The sequence below is a fragment of the Ailuropoda melanoleuca genome, chromosome 12 (assembly GCF_002007445.2).
Source record: "Ailuropoda melanoleuca isolate Jingjing chromosome 12, ASM200744v2, whole genome shotgun sequence".
Lineage (NCBI taxonomy): Eukaryota > Metazoa > Chordata > Mammalia > Carnivora > Ursidae > Ailuropoda > Ailuropoda melanoleuca.
This window is the reverse complement of record NC_048229.1, coordinates 14,885,709-14,901,599: the sequence shown is the minus strand read 5'-3', so window position 1 is coordinate 14,901,599 and position 15,891 is coordinate 14,885,709. Positions and strand designations below refer to the sequence as shown.

Sequence of the window (15,891 nt, the reverse complement as noted above, 5' to 3'; positions counted from 1 at the left end):
GTAGGCCGCCTTTATCTGCATTTTGCCAATGAGGAAACTGAGGCTTGGAGCAAGAGGCAATTTGCCCGGGATCCACAGCTGAGAAGTAACAGAGCAGAGCTCATTCTACGTCAGGCAGACTCCGGAGCCTGCAGTATTGTCGTCACTGCCCCTGCTTTGGAGAGACCGCTGGAGAGACGCCCTTCAGGGTTTCCCTAGGGCTCCGTGGTTCTGGGTGGTGGCCCCCGATCTTCAGCATTTCTCAGAACTGGGGAATTTGTTGGTCTGCGTTGTTCTGCTTCCTGAACCTATAGCAGGAGTTCTTCCGTTTGGGTTCTGTTGGCCTGCCATCTACCTCTACGTGAAAACAGAGACGGCTCTGAGTGCTTGGTGACCCTGACTGAGTCAACAGCAACAGAACGCCCGTGAATTCGCGTTTTCCGCACGACTGTACCATTTCGGCCTTGAACCCGCTGGGCCTTTGTGGCGTCTGTTCGTTTTTAAAAATTCATTTGGGGCCAATAATATGCTGTGTGGCGATCCAGGCTTGGTAAAATGCAGGAATTAGCTGCAATGACATCGCATGGTCTGTATTAATGAGTTGTAACTGGGTATCAAGTTCATTATCAAAATAAACCCCTGGTTTGCCTGAAGCCCTGTGCTGTGTGTCTAGCTGGAAAGACAGCTCCTTTTTCTTTGCGAAAGCAGAAAAGCCAAGCTTCAGAAAATGTTGATTTATGCTGCAAGAGCCCTCCACACCCTTAACCAACGGACACAGCATGAATTGTGGTCCCGTCATTTACAGCTAGGGACACTGTCAAAGTCTTCTGCTTTCGGTGTAAAACATTACCTGGGCCACCCCTGTCATCAGGCTTATCCGACGATCTATTTACCTAACTACACAATTACACAAGAGGCTCCATTACAATCCAGGGCGGAGGAAAGAGCATTAATGAAACCGTGCGTCTGCGAGATTGGATGGCTTAGCAGTTGGTCTGAAATGCCGCCTGCCCCTTGTGTCCACGTGGCCAGGCTATCTGGGGCTTCCTTGTTTTCTCTTTTTAAACTCGTGAAATTGTTAAAAGAATTAACGAAGCTGAAAGGAAGCACAGGGAGAGCTAACAAATATTGTTTAAGCATTATGATACAAAGGCGGGGGGGAGGGGAGGGAGGAAATGGGGAGAGAGAGAAACAGACAGAGACAGAGACACATAGCTTCTGAACCTGCGGTGGAAATCAAACTGCTTTCTGGGGAGTGGCCGTTTTTGATTTTCCCCAAATTGGGGCTGGCTGCTTCAGGGAGGTGTCTGACCTCTGACCAACATCCCCGCCCCTTCATTAAGGGCCCTACCCTGCATTAAATCCAGGTCCTTTAGGTGCCAGAAGTGGCTATCATCCTTCACAAGCAGACAAGGAACGATAGAGTCTGGCTTCCTTTCAAGTCAATTTGCAGTAGGACCATGTTCTAATATCAAAAAGGAAGAAAAAGGACACTTTGTTTTGTGAGTAACCATGAGACGGCTGCATTTGATGTGACTTCTGTGGACAGTGTGACATTCTGCCCCAGGATGCTCCTGTAACTTCTGATGAGCTCAGAAAGCCTTTGGTGACAAGAGGGTGGCAGCTGTAGCAGCCTGGTCTGGAACTGAATTTGGAGACTTGAGGGTGAAGCCAGGTCCCCATCCCAGCGAATATTAACGGCTCTGGGCATGGAGCGGAGGAGACAAAATGGGATTTTGGAGCCAGGCTGGCCTAGGTTTGAGCCTCAGCTTCTCTCTCACCCAAGTCACCTTTTGGGGGTCTGAGCCTCATTTTTCTTACTTGTAAGAAACCCCTTCACGGGGTTGTGGTAAGGCCTCAAGATAACATTTGTGAATCACCTGGCGCATCGTGAACCCTCAGTAGGTGGCAGGATAGCAAGATGGACTAACAGGTAGGATGGTATGGACTGATGACCTAAGATGCCATGGGCATCACGCTCCAAATGAAGGGAGAGAAAGACCACCGAGGTAGCTGTAGGAGAATGGGTCCCTCGATCCTTATCCACTTTGAGAATGTGAAAATAGAGAGTGGAAAGGGAGAGAGGGATTTCTGGAGGGATTTTTTCTGACAACACCTGCTGGAATGCTTTGAATCCTGGTCCCAAGGAGAGGAGGCTGCTTCATCCTTCATTTCAAACGGAATGACAGAGAGGCTTTGGTGGGACTATTTGAGAGTTTAAAGTATGATCCCGGCAGCTGGGGGACTGCTGAGCTGGTCCCCGACCCTCTCTTGGCAAATCCAGAGGACAGAGGCAGGCTAGGGGGTGCTCCTGTGGCTGGTGCTGGGTTAGGAAGTGGTGCTTGTCTTTGATGGTGTGTCAAGTATGCCTAAAACGTTGGGCACCAGATGGAACACACCAGGCAGGAATAGCAACCTGCCCACAGTAGCTCCCACTAGAAGCCCAGGAGACTCCAAGGGTGGGAGTCTGGGTGGAGTGGACTACTGGTAAACCAGAATCTGAGGGACGTGCGTCTGATAGACAACATGTAGAGAGCTGGAATCATTTGGAAGGCTGCAGTAAAGAAATTCCATAGGGCCAACAGAAGTGCCTATAGGAGAAAAGAGCCAGCTTTAGACATCTGCAAGGCCCTACAAGGATACAGACCTTTTATGGCGGTACCAGTGAGAACTTTCCTGTGTTCCCTATTTTCCCTTCCAGCCAACACAGAAAGCTAAGGGGAACAGGGACATCTCTATGGGTAAAGGAAAGGGCATGCCCCACACTGCCCTCCCTTGTGGCAGATGGCCTGCAGGGAGCCATCCTAAGCTGTCCTTAACAGGTAGGAGAGGAAACACACTCCTCTCCTTGAAGGAAGGTTGAAGTGTTGCTTAATACATTAATACCTAGAATCAATGCTTTTAATTTCTGAATTGTGACTGTGTCTTGTGACTTGAAGAGCCCGCGAGGCTGGCTATGACCCAAGGGCAAGCAGAAAAGGTACTGGATAGGTTGTCTTTACGCCGGAGCTGGAGAAAAGCTTCCCCTGCTGAAAATTGTTAAAGGGAACAGGGGAGGCAAAAAAAAAAAAAAAAAATCGTGTTTTGATTAGATCCTAGGCTTCATTCAATGGACAGGTTGCTTTTGTAATGCTGGTGTTACAAAAGATGGGATGGAGCCTTCGTGAGGTTTTGGGCAGTAGGCTGGAAAGAAATGAGAGTCCTGTGCAATGCTTGTCAGCTGATGACTACAGGGACTTCTGGGGTGACTGGAGTATCCTTGAGACACCCCCCTGAACTTTGACCTTGGCTGATGAGGACAAGCTGGAAGTGAATAGCCTATGAGATGCAGTCAGTATTTCTTCTGCTTCCCCAAAGCTTCTTCAAGTAGGGTGGTTTTCCTTCTTCACGCTCTTCGTTTGAGAATGGGTACATATTTGCCCTCGACCCATGCACCCCCGTAAATGGTCAGGCTTAACTTTGCAAACTAACATATAATGGTTAAGAACGGGGACTTTGCAGTCTGATCCAACTTGGGTTCGAATGGCAGATGGGCCACTAACTAGCTGTGGGACTCTGGTCCAGTTATTTAACTTCTCTCAGCCTCAGTTTGCTCACCTGCAAAATGGGGTAAATAGTGCCCACCTCTTAGCACTGTCAAGTGGATGGAATTGGCTAATACACATAAGAACTTGGCATGGCACGTGGCACATAGAAAGTACTCAACCAATACCACCAGTTATTTCTAGTACCATCATCACAACTCTATAATATGTCATTTAATTTTAAAACACCATGTCATTTTTAACCCCATGGAGGATACAAAAGCATACTTCATTTTGCTATCCCCAGGACAACCTTGGAAGAATGATGATTCATGAGGAGATAGATTTCTCAATATGATACCATTTTTCTTTGACCAAAAAAAAAAAAAATCCCAAAAAACTGGCATTACACCAAAAAATTGGCATTACACACAACAGAACATGGGGGTGGTTGGGTGTACGTAAAGCACCAAAAGGTAGAATGATATTCATCATAAATCAATCTTGGTTATTATTCTGGACTCAGTCTTTATGGACATTATCTTGAATCTTCACAAGATTTAGTCACATTTGAGAAAATGCAGCATCAGAGAGGTAAAGCAGATAGCCTAAGGTCACAGAGCGGGCAAATAGCAGCAGAACCAGGACTCAAAGCCTGGATGATTTATGGCCCTGGTCCTAAGGCAATCAGGCTAAGACATGAGTTTGTCTGGTTGACCCAGGAATCTCAAGAATTGCCCTTTACTGAGACAATTTAAATTGCAAACCCTGAAGCTACAGAAAAGGGGGACAAGGAGGGTGATTTGTTGGTTTGAGGCAGGGAGGAAAAGGTGAGGGGAGCTAGTTAAGGCTACAGAAGCATCTGGGCTGCCTACAATAGTTCCCATGGACCCTGCAGAGAATGCGCCCCATATCCGCCATTTTTCCATTCCATTTCCATCCCTACGAAGATGACAGATTCATAGCTCAAATTCCTTGGTACCTGTCAGCAAGCTTGGCTTCCTGAGTTTTGAAAGTCCTCTTTTAAAAGGTCTAAAAATATCAAAGAAGCAATTTGATTAGCAGAGGATGGGATCAGCTAATAAGCAATAACAACACAGGCGAGTCATGTGCTAATTGCCTTTTGGGCATTTTCTTCAAGGGCTCTCGGAAATGCAACATTTTCGTCCTGTTACTCTTTTGGCTGCCTTTTCCTGAATGCATAAAAATGATCAGCATGAGAGTCATCGTCTTTGGAAATGTCAGTATTTAAATGTTTTAATGCTTGATATTTGGGAGCCCATGGCTTTGATCCCTAAGCGGGAATATGAAAAGATAGCATTTAATGAGCACTTACTATATAGGAAAGGGGCTTACTCATAGCCGGGGGCTTTTCTGAGCGTCATCCCATTGATGTTCCCAAAACCCTACGAAACAGGGACTGTTGTAATTTCCATATGCGAGACAAGGAAACTGAGGCACCGGAGTGTAACTTGTCCAAGGTCACACACAGCAAGTACTAGGATGGTATCCATGTTTACGGAGCACCCAGCACATGCTGGGAATTACCTGTGCATAAAACATTTATGGCCTTGGTCCAGATGGATTTATAGTCACCTGAGGGATGTACCTGGTACCTGGGATTATCCTTGATCCTGAGAACAGACGCTAAAGAATATTTGACTTCTACCCATTGCCAGGCATTGCACTAGTCTCTGCGGATAGAATTGTGAGCAAGGCATGGTCCTTTCCCTCAAAAAGCTCCAAGTCGAGTGGTGGGGTTGAAAAAATAAACAGGCAATTATGATGCAGAGTATTTTTTTTTTGGTAGAAAATAAAAAATTCAGTGGGTCAGGGCTTGGATTCAGACTGAATCCATTTAACTAGATATTTGCCCAAATTATTCAACCCAATTAAGCTGCTTACGATTATCAACATCTCAGCCACATACACCCCAGAACCTCATTCCTCATTAGCTGGGCCTGTCTTTCATCCTGTTTTATCTAGCAGGTCTTGGCAGCATATTGACCCAGGATCAAAATATGCCTTTCTTAGAAATGTGGTTTTAATTAGAGGTGGCTTATAAATCTTCATTGAAATGAGCATTATTTAGAAAGATGAGTTTAAGCCACATCCAGGGTTCCCCCCACTCCATCCTTAGCTGTGTTTCTCTTCCAGAAAAGCTCACTAGCATATTTTAGCAAGAGCTCAAGAAAATGCAAATGTCCTTGTCTGTGGTCACAGGCACAGTCACATTCTTGTTTGCATTGCCTACAGCTAAAATTGGCACTTTCCTTTTTCCTGACAGATACTTCTGAATATACGCTTTAAAAATCAAACCGACAGATGCCCCTTTTGGAAAGATATTTGTCTACTTTGCCCATTGTTATTGCAGTCAACAGGCTTATCTTAAGGGCACAGGGTCTGTCCAGTGCATCAGTCCTGGGTTCAAATACTACCTCCACCACCTACTTATCTGGGTGTCTCGGGGGAAGTTACAAAACCTCTCCACACCTCGGTTTCCTTGTCTCTGTAGATGACTGCACCTGCCCATGGCATGAGGGGTTATTTTAATACTGTATGCAAAGTGCCTGATACACGACAGATGCTCAGGAAGTGATGGCCATTCTTTGCTCTCTAGAGTCGCATGGCAAGGACAGAACCCCAAAACTCTGAGGTTCGATTTCTTGGTTCTGCAGATGAACATGAAGAAACTAGAGAGGTTAAGTGATTTGACCAGGTAGTGGGAGAGCTGGGATTGGAAGCCGGCCATGCCCGTCCCACCAACTGTCCAGAGCTCTGGAAACATCTTGCCATGGAAACCCAGAGGAACAAGTGCAGGGGATGTTTCAGAAGGAGGAAGAAAACAGAGAGCATGACATATTCAAAAACCACTTTGGCTTCCGAGTAGGGACCGAGTAATGAGAGATGAGGCAGGCGAAGTTGGCAAGGACCAGATCCTGCAGAGCCTTTTAAACCTCATTAAAGATATTAATCTTCATTTTGAGGGCAATGCAGGGCCATTTAATTGTTCTATTCAGGGGAATGACAATATCCTACTTGCATTGGAAGAGAATGGGTTGGAAGAAGGTCAAATTGAAGGTAATGTGGGCAGTTAGGGGGCCAGTGGAATAGTCCAGGCTACAGACAGTGGTACCGTGGACCTGATAGCGACCTTGGGGAAGGAGGCCGTGTCCTACTGAACCCCTGCCCTGAGGCAGCTGGTTAGACCTAAGGGTTGACAGGGAGGGAGGGGTCAAAGAGAAAGTTTAGGTTCCTGCCTGAACAATTGAGGACAGAACAAGCGTCATTTATTGAAATGGTAAATATCTCACCATCAGATAAGCATTTAATTGGGGCAAGGTGTTGAGGACTATAGTAGTCCCCCACTGTCATGGTTCTCTACCGGGGATGATCTTGTCCCCTAGGGGTCATCTGGCAAGATCTGAACACAAGTTTGATTGTCACAACTTGGGGAGCGGGCTGCTACTGATGTCTAACGGACAGAGAGTAGGCACGCTGCTCAACATTCTCCAAGGCACAGGACAGCTCATCGCCCAAAATGTCAACAGTGCCAAGATAGAGAAATCCTACTCTGCCGAAATTCAAAGCCTTGAAAGAAGTAAGACATTGGCCCTTTCTGGTTATTAAAAGCTTTAATGAGAATCCATGGAGCAGAATCCTCTCTAACTTGACAACCCCCTGGGATAGAAACTTGGGTAACTGTATAAAGAGGGAGAGTATGGAACGGTTTATCTACTGGAGCTCTGTGGGACAGCATTTTGTCAGACGAGATTCCAGGAAAGAACGTGGGTGCATGGGGGTGCATGGTAGTCCTCTGCCCCATTCCCTCCGCTGTTAGAAAATAAGTTCTAGCTTTGGTTCAGTGTCTCGAACCACGTCAAGTTACATCTAGCCAACACTGAGGATTCAGACTGGAAGGCTTCACTGTGCATGTCTTCCCATGGAAAGTGCCAAGAACTTCTTTCTACCTCATAGAAAGCTCCTTTATGGTTTTTTTGCTTTTCTTTCTGGTACTTCTTATTTGCTGTCTTTTTTTTTTTTTTAAAGATTTTATTTATTTATTTGACAGAGATAGAGACAGCCAGTGAGATAGGGAACACAAGCAGGGGGAGTAGGAGAGGAAGAAGCAGGCTCATAGCAGAAGAGCCCGGTGTGGGGCCTCGATCCCAGAACGCCGGGATCACGCCCCAAGCCGAAGGCAGACGCTTAACCGCTGTGCCACCNTAGGAGAGGAAGAAGCAGGCTCATAGCAGAAGAGCCCGGTGTGGGGCAGACGCTTAACCGCTGTGCCACCCAGGCGCCCCCTTATTTGCTGTCTTGAGTCATGGATATTTATGAATTTTTTCTCCAATGGAATTGTGGGTTTCCATGAGAGAAGGACCCCCCCCCCCAAATCTGTCATGGTAGGTTTTAAATATACACCTGCCCATGTCCCAGGCCACTGTGGGGCATTATTCCCTGTCTTTTCTACCACTGAGCTACAGCCCATCATGGACCCTTTGAAGCCTTGACAATGCTGAACCCATCCAGAAACCATCCCAGCAGTATAATCTTCTCCCTTTGTGAAACCCAGAAACCCCGAGGCATTTCCAGGCTTTGCAAGCCGGTTGCCAGACGTGGCTAATTTTCGAGTTATTAAATAAAACTACCGATTGCATAAATTCCAATTTAGGCAGAAAGGCATTCTATCAAAATTGAGCCCCACAAGAAATTTTCTCAGCAGAGTTTGAAAACAGGAATTAAGAAGGGGAAAATGCTACCATCTCATGATAGAAGGTATCCCATTACCAACCATTATGATTTTGAAGTTAGCTGTCAGAAAGATCTCTGAGAAAAATATGTTGGTTTATTCACTCCAAGAAAGGTTTAATTGGCTTCTGTCAGATCGTCTGTAAGTGCTTACTTGCCACTGAACCCCCCCCCCCCCCCCCCCCCCCCCCCCNCCCCCCCCGCACAGATTCTGCAGCTTCTGAATTTCACAGCTCCCAGCTGAGGATTTGGAGGCTGTGGCATTGCCTAAAGGGGGTCAAGGACAGGGCTCCTTCCACAGTCATGCAAAGGCTTGTCTAACCTGAGTTTCTTCAAGCTCCCCTCCCCCAAATGGTGGAACCAGATGGGGGGGTCATAGGAATAAAGATGGCACACATTCCACTCTCTCAGCTCTCTCTCTTCCTGTTATCCCTCTATATATTTTTTCAGAGTTTCCAGAAGGGTGTCCCATGTGATTATCTTTTTTTACTTCTGTATCCCCAACACCTAGCATCATGGTTGGCACATACAAATATTCGTTGAAGGACTGAATGCTTCCATCGAGGGCCTCTGCCCTTCCCCGGGCCCCAGAGCCCCACAGTCACCAGCTTGCTTCGGACACCCAGTATCTGAGTTTTTGGGAAATCATTTGTGATTCACAGTCACTGCTGATAACTCCATCCAATACCTATCTCCCATACTTTCATCTCTCCTTTGCCCTTGCTTTCCACACTCATGCTAGATACACACTTTCCTAGGCATTCTTGCGGTTAGAAAAGGCAGGCAACACTATTCTGGCAAATGAAATGTAAGAAGAAATAGGAAAGTTCTTGGAAAGCCTTCGTTTGTCTCATAAAAGGGACAAACATAGCTCACACTCTCCACTTTCTCCTCTTTGTGCTGGGATATGAATGTGATGCCTGGCGCTGGGGCAGCCATTCTATGACCATGAGAGGAAAAGACCTACCCATTCCTACACTGGCAAGCTTCTGAACCAATACCAGCAGGCATTCTCCTCCAGATTTTTTGTATGAGGAAAATAATTCATATTTGTTTATGTCGCTGCTTTTCAGTTTTTCTCTTACTTATAGCCAAAAATGATCCTAATTGATACACAGAGTTTTCATTTTTTCTCATTATGGTTCTTCATGGGATTCAAACATGAATGATGGGACTGGACCGAGAGTTAAATCCAAGAAGCTCAAATCCTTAGGATAGGGGCAACCCCTTTTCTACAACTAGGGTTTTCAACTGGGTCAAGCATTTCCACTACCAGAATGAACTTTCTCCTGGAAGGTACCCCATCCTACATGCACATCTACTTTCAGGCCAGTTCTAAAAAATATCCTTCAACCCACTTCTTCCCTTCCACGCTTAAGCCAGGACTTGGCCTCACTAACGATGGGCCCCACTGTGTGACTTTGCAGTTAACACTCAACCTCCTCCAGACTTCATATCTGGGCTGACACATGTTGATACTGGTGACAGTAACACTCCTGTCTAGTCCGAGAACAAGGAGCACTGATAATAATTACTGCCATCACTTACAGGAGTGGGGAGGGGTGGAGACGGGGTGGGGGGTGTGGTTAACTGTGTTCTGATATTTTGTTCAGTATTTCACATGTGTGATTTCATGGAATCCTTCCAAAACTTTGATGCAGTAGCCCTGATTATAATTCAACCCATTTCACAGAACGTCCTACTAGAGACTGTCAAAGAGGGGATTTGAACCCACCTTTGTATGACCTCAAAGACGGAGCTCCTCCCTAGTCGCTAAGCTTATATCACATCTGTTAGACCCTTTGATGTGTTTCTTCTACTGCCCCCACCACTTCCCCATGCGGAGCAGCTGCCTCTTTGCAGCAGAGACAAAGAGCTTGCTTCACTTTGTCCAGCATAAAGAAAGTGCCTATCGCTTTTCCCGCGTCAAGAGGTAATGAACACGCACCCTCCCCGCAATTTATCATGGAGGGGAGCTCACTGTCACATGGACCTGCAATTAGACATAGCACGATTCACCAAGGCAGGCATTACCAGTCCAGAGCATCCGGGCAGAAAGAAAAACAACAAAACAAAAGCAACTTGAATTCTGCAATTGTCTCAGGCCCTTAACAATGGAGCCAGAAGAATCCCTTGGAGAGAGAAAAGGACTGGTTGCTATTTCCCTGGCCTAAGTCATGAGTTGTATAAAAATGAAGGTGCAGCTGGCAGCATTCTTCACAATTGAATCTCAAGCGGTCCGGAGAGCATTTATCCCCCCCCACCCCCCTTAAATCAGTGATTCAGGGCAGGGGGTGTGGTCTCTGTGATTAGAGGCCAGAGAACTCACCCAGTGCTGAGCCCACTCGAACAAAGATGCGGTGACTCACCACTTACCTCGTGAGTCTACCATTTCTCCTATCTGGACAAGAAGGAAAATCATCACATGTTTGTGGCTAGGAACGTCTTATGCCGAGAGTCCAGGTTTCTCTTGTTGGGGGATCTCTTTCTAAAATACCTCCGTTCTCCTTTTCTGATTCCAGGCAGCCCAACTGGGTGTACACTGGGCTGGACTCCTGAGGCCTTCTCTGGGCATTTCTGTTCTCATCACAGGGATGGGGGTCGGGGCAGGGGTGGAGGCTGGAGGGTGGGGGAGGGGGCAGAGATGCTCAGGCCAAGGTCTTCTGTATACCTGAGATTCTGCTTAATTTGCCCCCTTCTCCCCTCTTTGGCAGAGAATAGACCTTGGAGCTCTTCAGCCTCAGTCTACCCAGGTGCTAAAGGGGGTTAATAAGAACACCTCTATCACAGAGCCGAGAGAGAATTAAACAAAGCCATACTGGCTAACAGTTCATAGTATTACTCTGTGCCAGGCTCTGTTCTAAGAGCTTTACCCATATCAGCTCATCTAATCCCCACAACACCCTACGACAGGGGAGCATTTTTAGCTGTTTCATCTATTCTAAGATGCACGTTTTCTTTCCACATTTAGCATCTCTGAAACTGGGGCACATCTTATAATCGAAAGTAGGTTATAGTTTAATCAGAGTTTTCTTAGTGGCACAAAAAAAATTATGACGCATCTTTGAATGGAAGATGTCTTAAATTAGATTAAATGTGATGTGCCCGTTTCACAGATGTGGAAACTGAGGCTCAGGTAACTCATTTGCTCAAGGCCACACAACCTGATAAGTGGCAAAGTTGGGGTTTGAACTCAGAAGATTGCTGAAGAATCTTCTCTTTAAATCACTAAGCTAGGATATGAACAGAGTGCCGAGTATGAATCCTGGGTGTCTCTGGATCTGCCCAAATTAGGGATGCTTCTTTTCTCTCTGGGTGTTTCATGACAGCGTGGTAGAAACTTCAGGCACTAAGAGACAGAGCTTGTCTAAAGGATTCCACAGCTTTATAGTTTTTGCCAAATGCCATTTCTGTATTTCCATTCCAGAACATGGAGGGGGGTGTGTGTGTGTGTGTGCTAAGTGCCTCTCCTTTTTTAGCCCCTTTCAAGGAAGAAAATGTATCCCTGGTAATCTGCACATGCCCTGCTCCCCTCCCTTCCCCTTGGCTAATCCCATTAGTCTTCTCTTTTGCTTCCTTGGGAAACAAAGGGAAAAGGAACTCCCTCAAAGATTAGGGAGCCCAACATGGGGATGTGGGGGGGAAGCTACAAGGTTTCCTCAACAAAAGACATTCCAGCGGAGGATTTGCATATATTATTCATGTTTTTAAAAAACTCCGCGAAGATGGTACAAGGCAGGGTGCCACTGCAACATTAGTTATCATGTAGCACCTTTCATCCTGTGAGAAGGAAAATGCCTAGCTTCAGAGGGCTTCAGGGCCCTTTTGGGGGTTCCCCATGTGTCATTACACTAGGGCATGGTGGACCCATAGTCGGTGGTATTACCATGCAGCCCAGTGTGGCCTCACCCTTCTCCTCTGAGAAACCAGCTCCTTCCTAAATCACTCCTCAGTGGATGCTTACCTGGCTGCCTGCCATTTGTCATCCTCTATGTGGCAGCCCCCCTGCCCCCCAATAAACCCGAAAGCGATCTGAAGCCAGTGCCTGGCCAGTGATCTTCTTTTTCTGTCCCCCTGTGGTGCATGGTAACCTCTCTCTCAGTACTTGTATAGCATGGGGAGGCAGGGAGCACTTGAACCCTGGAGACAGACAGATCCGAGTTCAGATCTGTTCCCTGCTGGCCAGTGTTCTTGGATAAGGGATCTGTTCTCCCTGGGCCTCCATGTGTTGAAGTGTGGTAGAGGGTTCTGAAAGATGGAGCTGGTGGTAAATACTCAAGAGGCACTGACTGTTACCATTGTTATTAACATCACTGCAATTATTACTGGTTTGATTTGGTCTGACACCAGAAGTTGATCCTAATCTGTACAGATTTTCTTGTGGTTTGTCACTTTCTAGTTAGCCTTGTTTAGGTTAACCAGGGCTTTACCGTAGCTCTAAAAAGTTGCAGTTTCTAAAGGCGTGATAATTCAGATGTGAGCCAGTGACACCCTAGAGTCTTCATTATTTCCTAGAAAGTGGGGCAGGGGCAAGGGGATTTCAATGAAGCTTTTGTGCCTGAAGTCTTAGTTTATCCAGCAGTTCCCTAGAAACCTCCTTTCCTTTTCTTGACCTTCCTGAGTTCCACCAACCCTCTTCCCAGGAAAGATATGGCCATTTCAACCTCTGTACCTTCCTCTAGTTTCTTCATCTTTCTATCCCAAGATGGAAAACTATTGCATTTACTTAGGTACATGGGTTCTTCCCTCTGCAAATTTGACACACACATACACACATGCAGACAAGTTAGCTGTCCTCTGAATTCTCAGGATACCCAACGATGCTTTTCACTCTGTGTTATAATTATCTATTTCTTATCCTTCACTTCACCTCCCAAATACATACACACTATAGATCATGAAATTTTAAAAATCAAGTCCCATTTGTTACAAGAGCAAGCGTTTAGCCCGTTAACAGGGGTTCAATAAATGTTTGCTAAATGGATGAGATAACAATGTAACTAAATTCTACGGAGTGTTCGCTATGTGTCAAGAGAAGGCACAATGAGATTCCCCCTTTGACAGATGGAAACACAGAAGCAGAGATGTTCTGCAAATTGCCCAAGGTCACAGGGCTACTAAGGGGGCAGATCCAGGGTTCAAATGAGGCTGTTTGGGTCCACTGCCCATGCTCTCACACTCCCCTCTGCTTCCAAAAAGCCCACCTCACTCCTCATTCTCTCCCCCCACTGCTAAGGAAGTTAGTCCCAGAGGGGACTGCTCCAGATGGAACTCACTTCTGTGTAGCATTTTGAGATGAAAGGAGATACGGGAAGACTGTATCTTGCAGAGTGAGCTCACTAAGACAGCTGAACACTGAGGGATGGGTACATATGTTAATTCTTAGAAGGGAGAAGCTCAGGAACACTTTGGACTACCAGGGAACCATGGATGAGTTTTAAGCTCTCCTTTGTGCACTGACTTCTCCCCCAGGCCCTCCTTTCTGGGGCAGGACTCTGAGCCCTAAGATACGCTACAGTGGGCTGGAGTTGCCTGTGACCCTCTCTACCACGTTCCCCTACCTTGGCCAATCAGTGGTGACATATGGGTGTGCAGATACAATAACAAAGACACACTTAACAAAGAACTGGCCTACCCAGTTATGATCATTTAACAGAAACAGTTGACTGTGGTCATTAAGTACATATTAATGATTTTTCTCTGTTTTTTAAAAAATATTATTTATTAGAGAGAGAGACAGGGATAGTGACAGAGCTAGGGAGAGAGAGAGAGAGAGCATACAAGTGGGGAGGAGAGGGAGAAGCAGGCTCCCTGCCGACCCACCGAGCAGGGAGCCCAATGTGGGGCTCGATCCCAGGACCCTGGGATCATGACCCGAGCCAAAGGCAGAGGCTTAACCGACTGAGCCACCCAGGCTCCCCAAAGCAACAACAGAATTTTATGTCACATATACACACTATCAAGTGTTTCCTGCTAACCAATTTCCATAGCTTCCTTAGTCCCAACACTATTTCTGCCTAGTGGGTCTTCCTGGTCTCACTTTGCAGACACGAGGAAAGAAAGGCTCGGGGATGTTAAGCCACTTGTCTTATATCAAAAGTTGGCAAGTAGCAGAGTCAGGCTTCACAGCTGAAAGTTTGACTCTGCCGTCTTTCCATATGAGACAGGATGTGCCCGTACCTCGAGCCTAGTGGGTCTCCGAAAATAATTTCTGCAATGGCAAACCTACAATTCATCTTAATTTTTTTCCTGATGTTCTGCGGTGTCACTGCCGATTTATTCTATCATTTTGGAATTACTGGCTAATAGGATGGCCCAGCTCAGTGTTCTGCCTGGCGTTTTCATTCTTTCCAAGACACCAACCACTGATCGCAACAGGGATGTGTCTCGACAATTTAATTACACCATGACTCCTCTCTTCCCTGTCCCTTGGTGGCCTGAAGGCTAATTTCTATTTCATTTGGTCTTGAAAACATGACTGGTTTCGGCATAGAGAGGAAACCTACCTGTGTTAGACGTTCTGAGACCTGAACGTGCCTGGGGGCCCCCGAGTTGGGGGCACACTGCATCTTCTTGGTGGCTGGTATCTTGGTTATCTTGGAAATTCCTCAGGCATAGCCAGGGCCCCTCGAAGAGGGTTTTTTTCCCCAGAATCTTCTATGTCAGCAGCCACTGGTGTGAGAGGCTCCAGCAAGTTCTTCCTGCTTCCTAAAGCCAGTTACCCAGGCTCCAGAGACGCCTCTGACCCAGCAGTAAGGGAAGCAAGTCATCTGGGTTTCCCACGAACAGGATAAGGAAGTCCAGAGGGGGTGGAATCAGGAGAGCCTGGAATTCTTCAGTCTTTAGAAAGTTACAGACTTTCACGAGCTTTCCCCTCTCAGGAAGGTGTTACCTTTCTCTCCTGTAAAGGAAAATAAAATATGAACAACAACAAAAAAACTCCACTGACAAAATCTGAAGGGGGCCCTCAGAGGGGCCCCCAGACCCCTACTGTAAGGGACCCAGGTTTCCACTGCCAGGTAGAGAAAGCCGGTTAACTGCCAGGCAGGGGCCAACTGCTAGTTGCCTGGCAACGAGACGCTATGGAGGGCTTCCTCATTGGCTGGGATTGGTGGGGGCGGGGTTGCAACCTCTGCGGAGCAGCTGGGATGGTGGCTGGGAGCTAGCAACTATGTTGCCACATTCTCCACACTCCGGTTTCTCCCCTTAGACCTGAGGACCTTGACCTTTTCTCTCTGCCTAACTACAAGCAACTCCTTTCTTCCCAACTCTGCGCTGTCCTGCCACTAACCCACTAGTGATTTCTTGTGCCTCAGGTTTGGTAGCTAAATGTGTGACTTAGCTCCACAATTACTTTAACTTGAGGTGCATATTTCTCTCCTCTTTCCACCTGACAAACTCCTATGCATACTTCAAAGCCCCCCCACATACATGTCTACATCTAATGAGTATTTAGAATGTGCTAGACATTGCTCTGAGTATTTTACATATATTGACTCACTCTCCACAGCACATCCTTAAGTATTTTATTAGCTTGTTTAACAGACTAGGAGATGGAGGCTCAGAGAAATTGAATGATATGCTTCAGGTCACACAGAAAGCTCCTGAGTTGGGATTCAAAACCAGACCTGTTTGG

At 46.6% G+C, this 15,891-nt stretch overlaps 1 protein-coding gene across 1 annotated transcript in view; it reads right to left on the bottom strand.

The window, feature by feature from the left end:
- CCDC60 (coiled-coil domain containing 60) overlaps positions 1–15,209 on the bottom strand; it is a 156,421-nt gene extending 141,212 nt beyond the window's left edge. Inside the window, exon 1 of the mRNA XM_034637989.1 lies at positions 14,762–15,209. Within this exon, the coding sequence (XP_034493880.1) occupies positions 14,762–14,824 (63 nt within the window). The 5' untranslated portion in view covers positions 14,825–15,209. The remainder of the gene's footprint in view (positions 1–14,761) is intronic.
- Between the last annotated feature and the right edge of the window lie 682 nt (positions 15,210–15,891).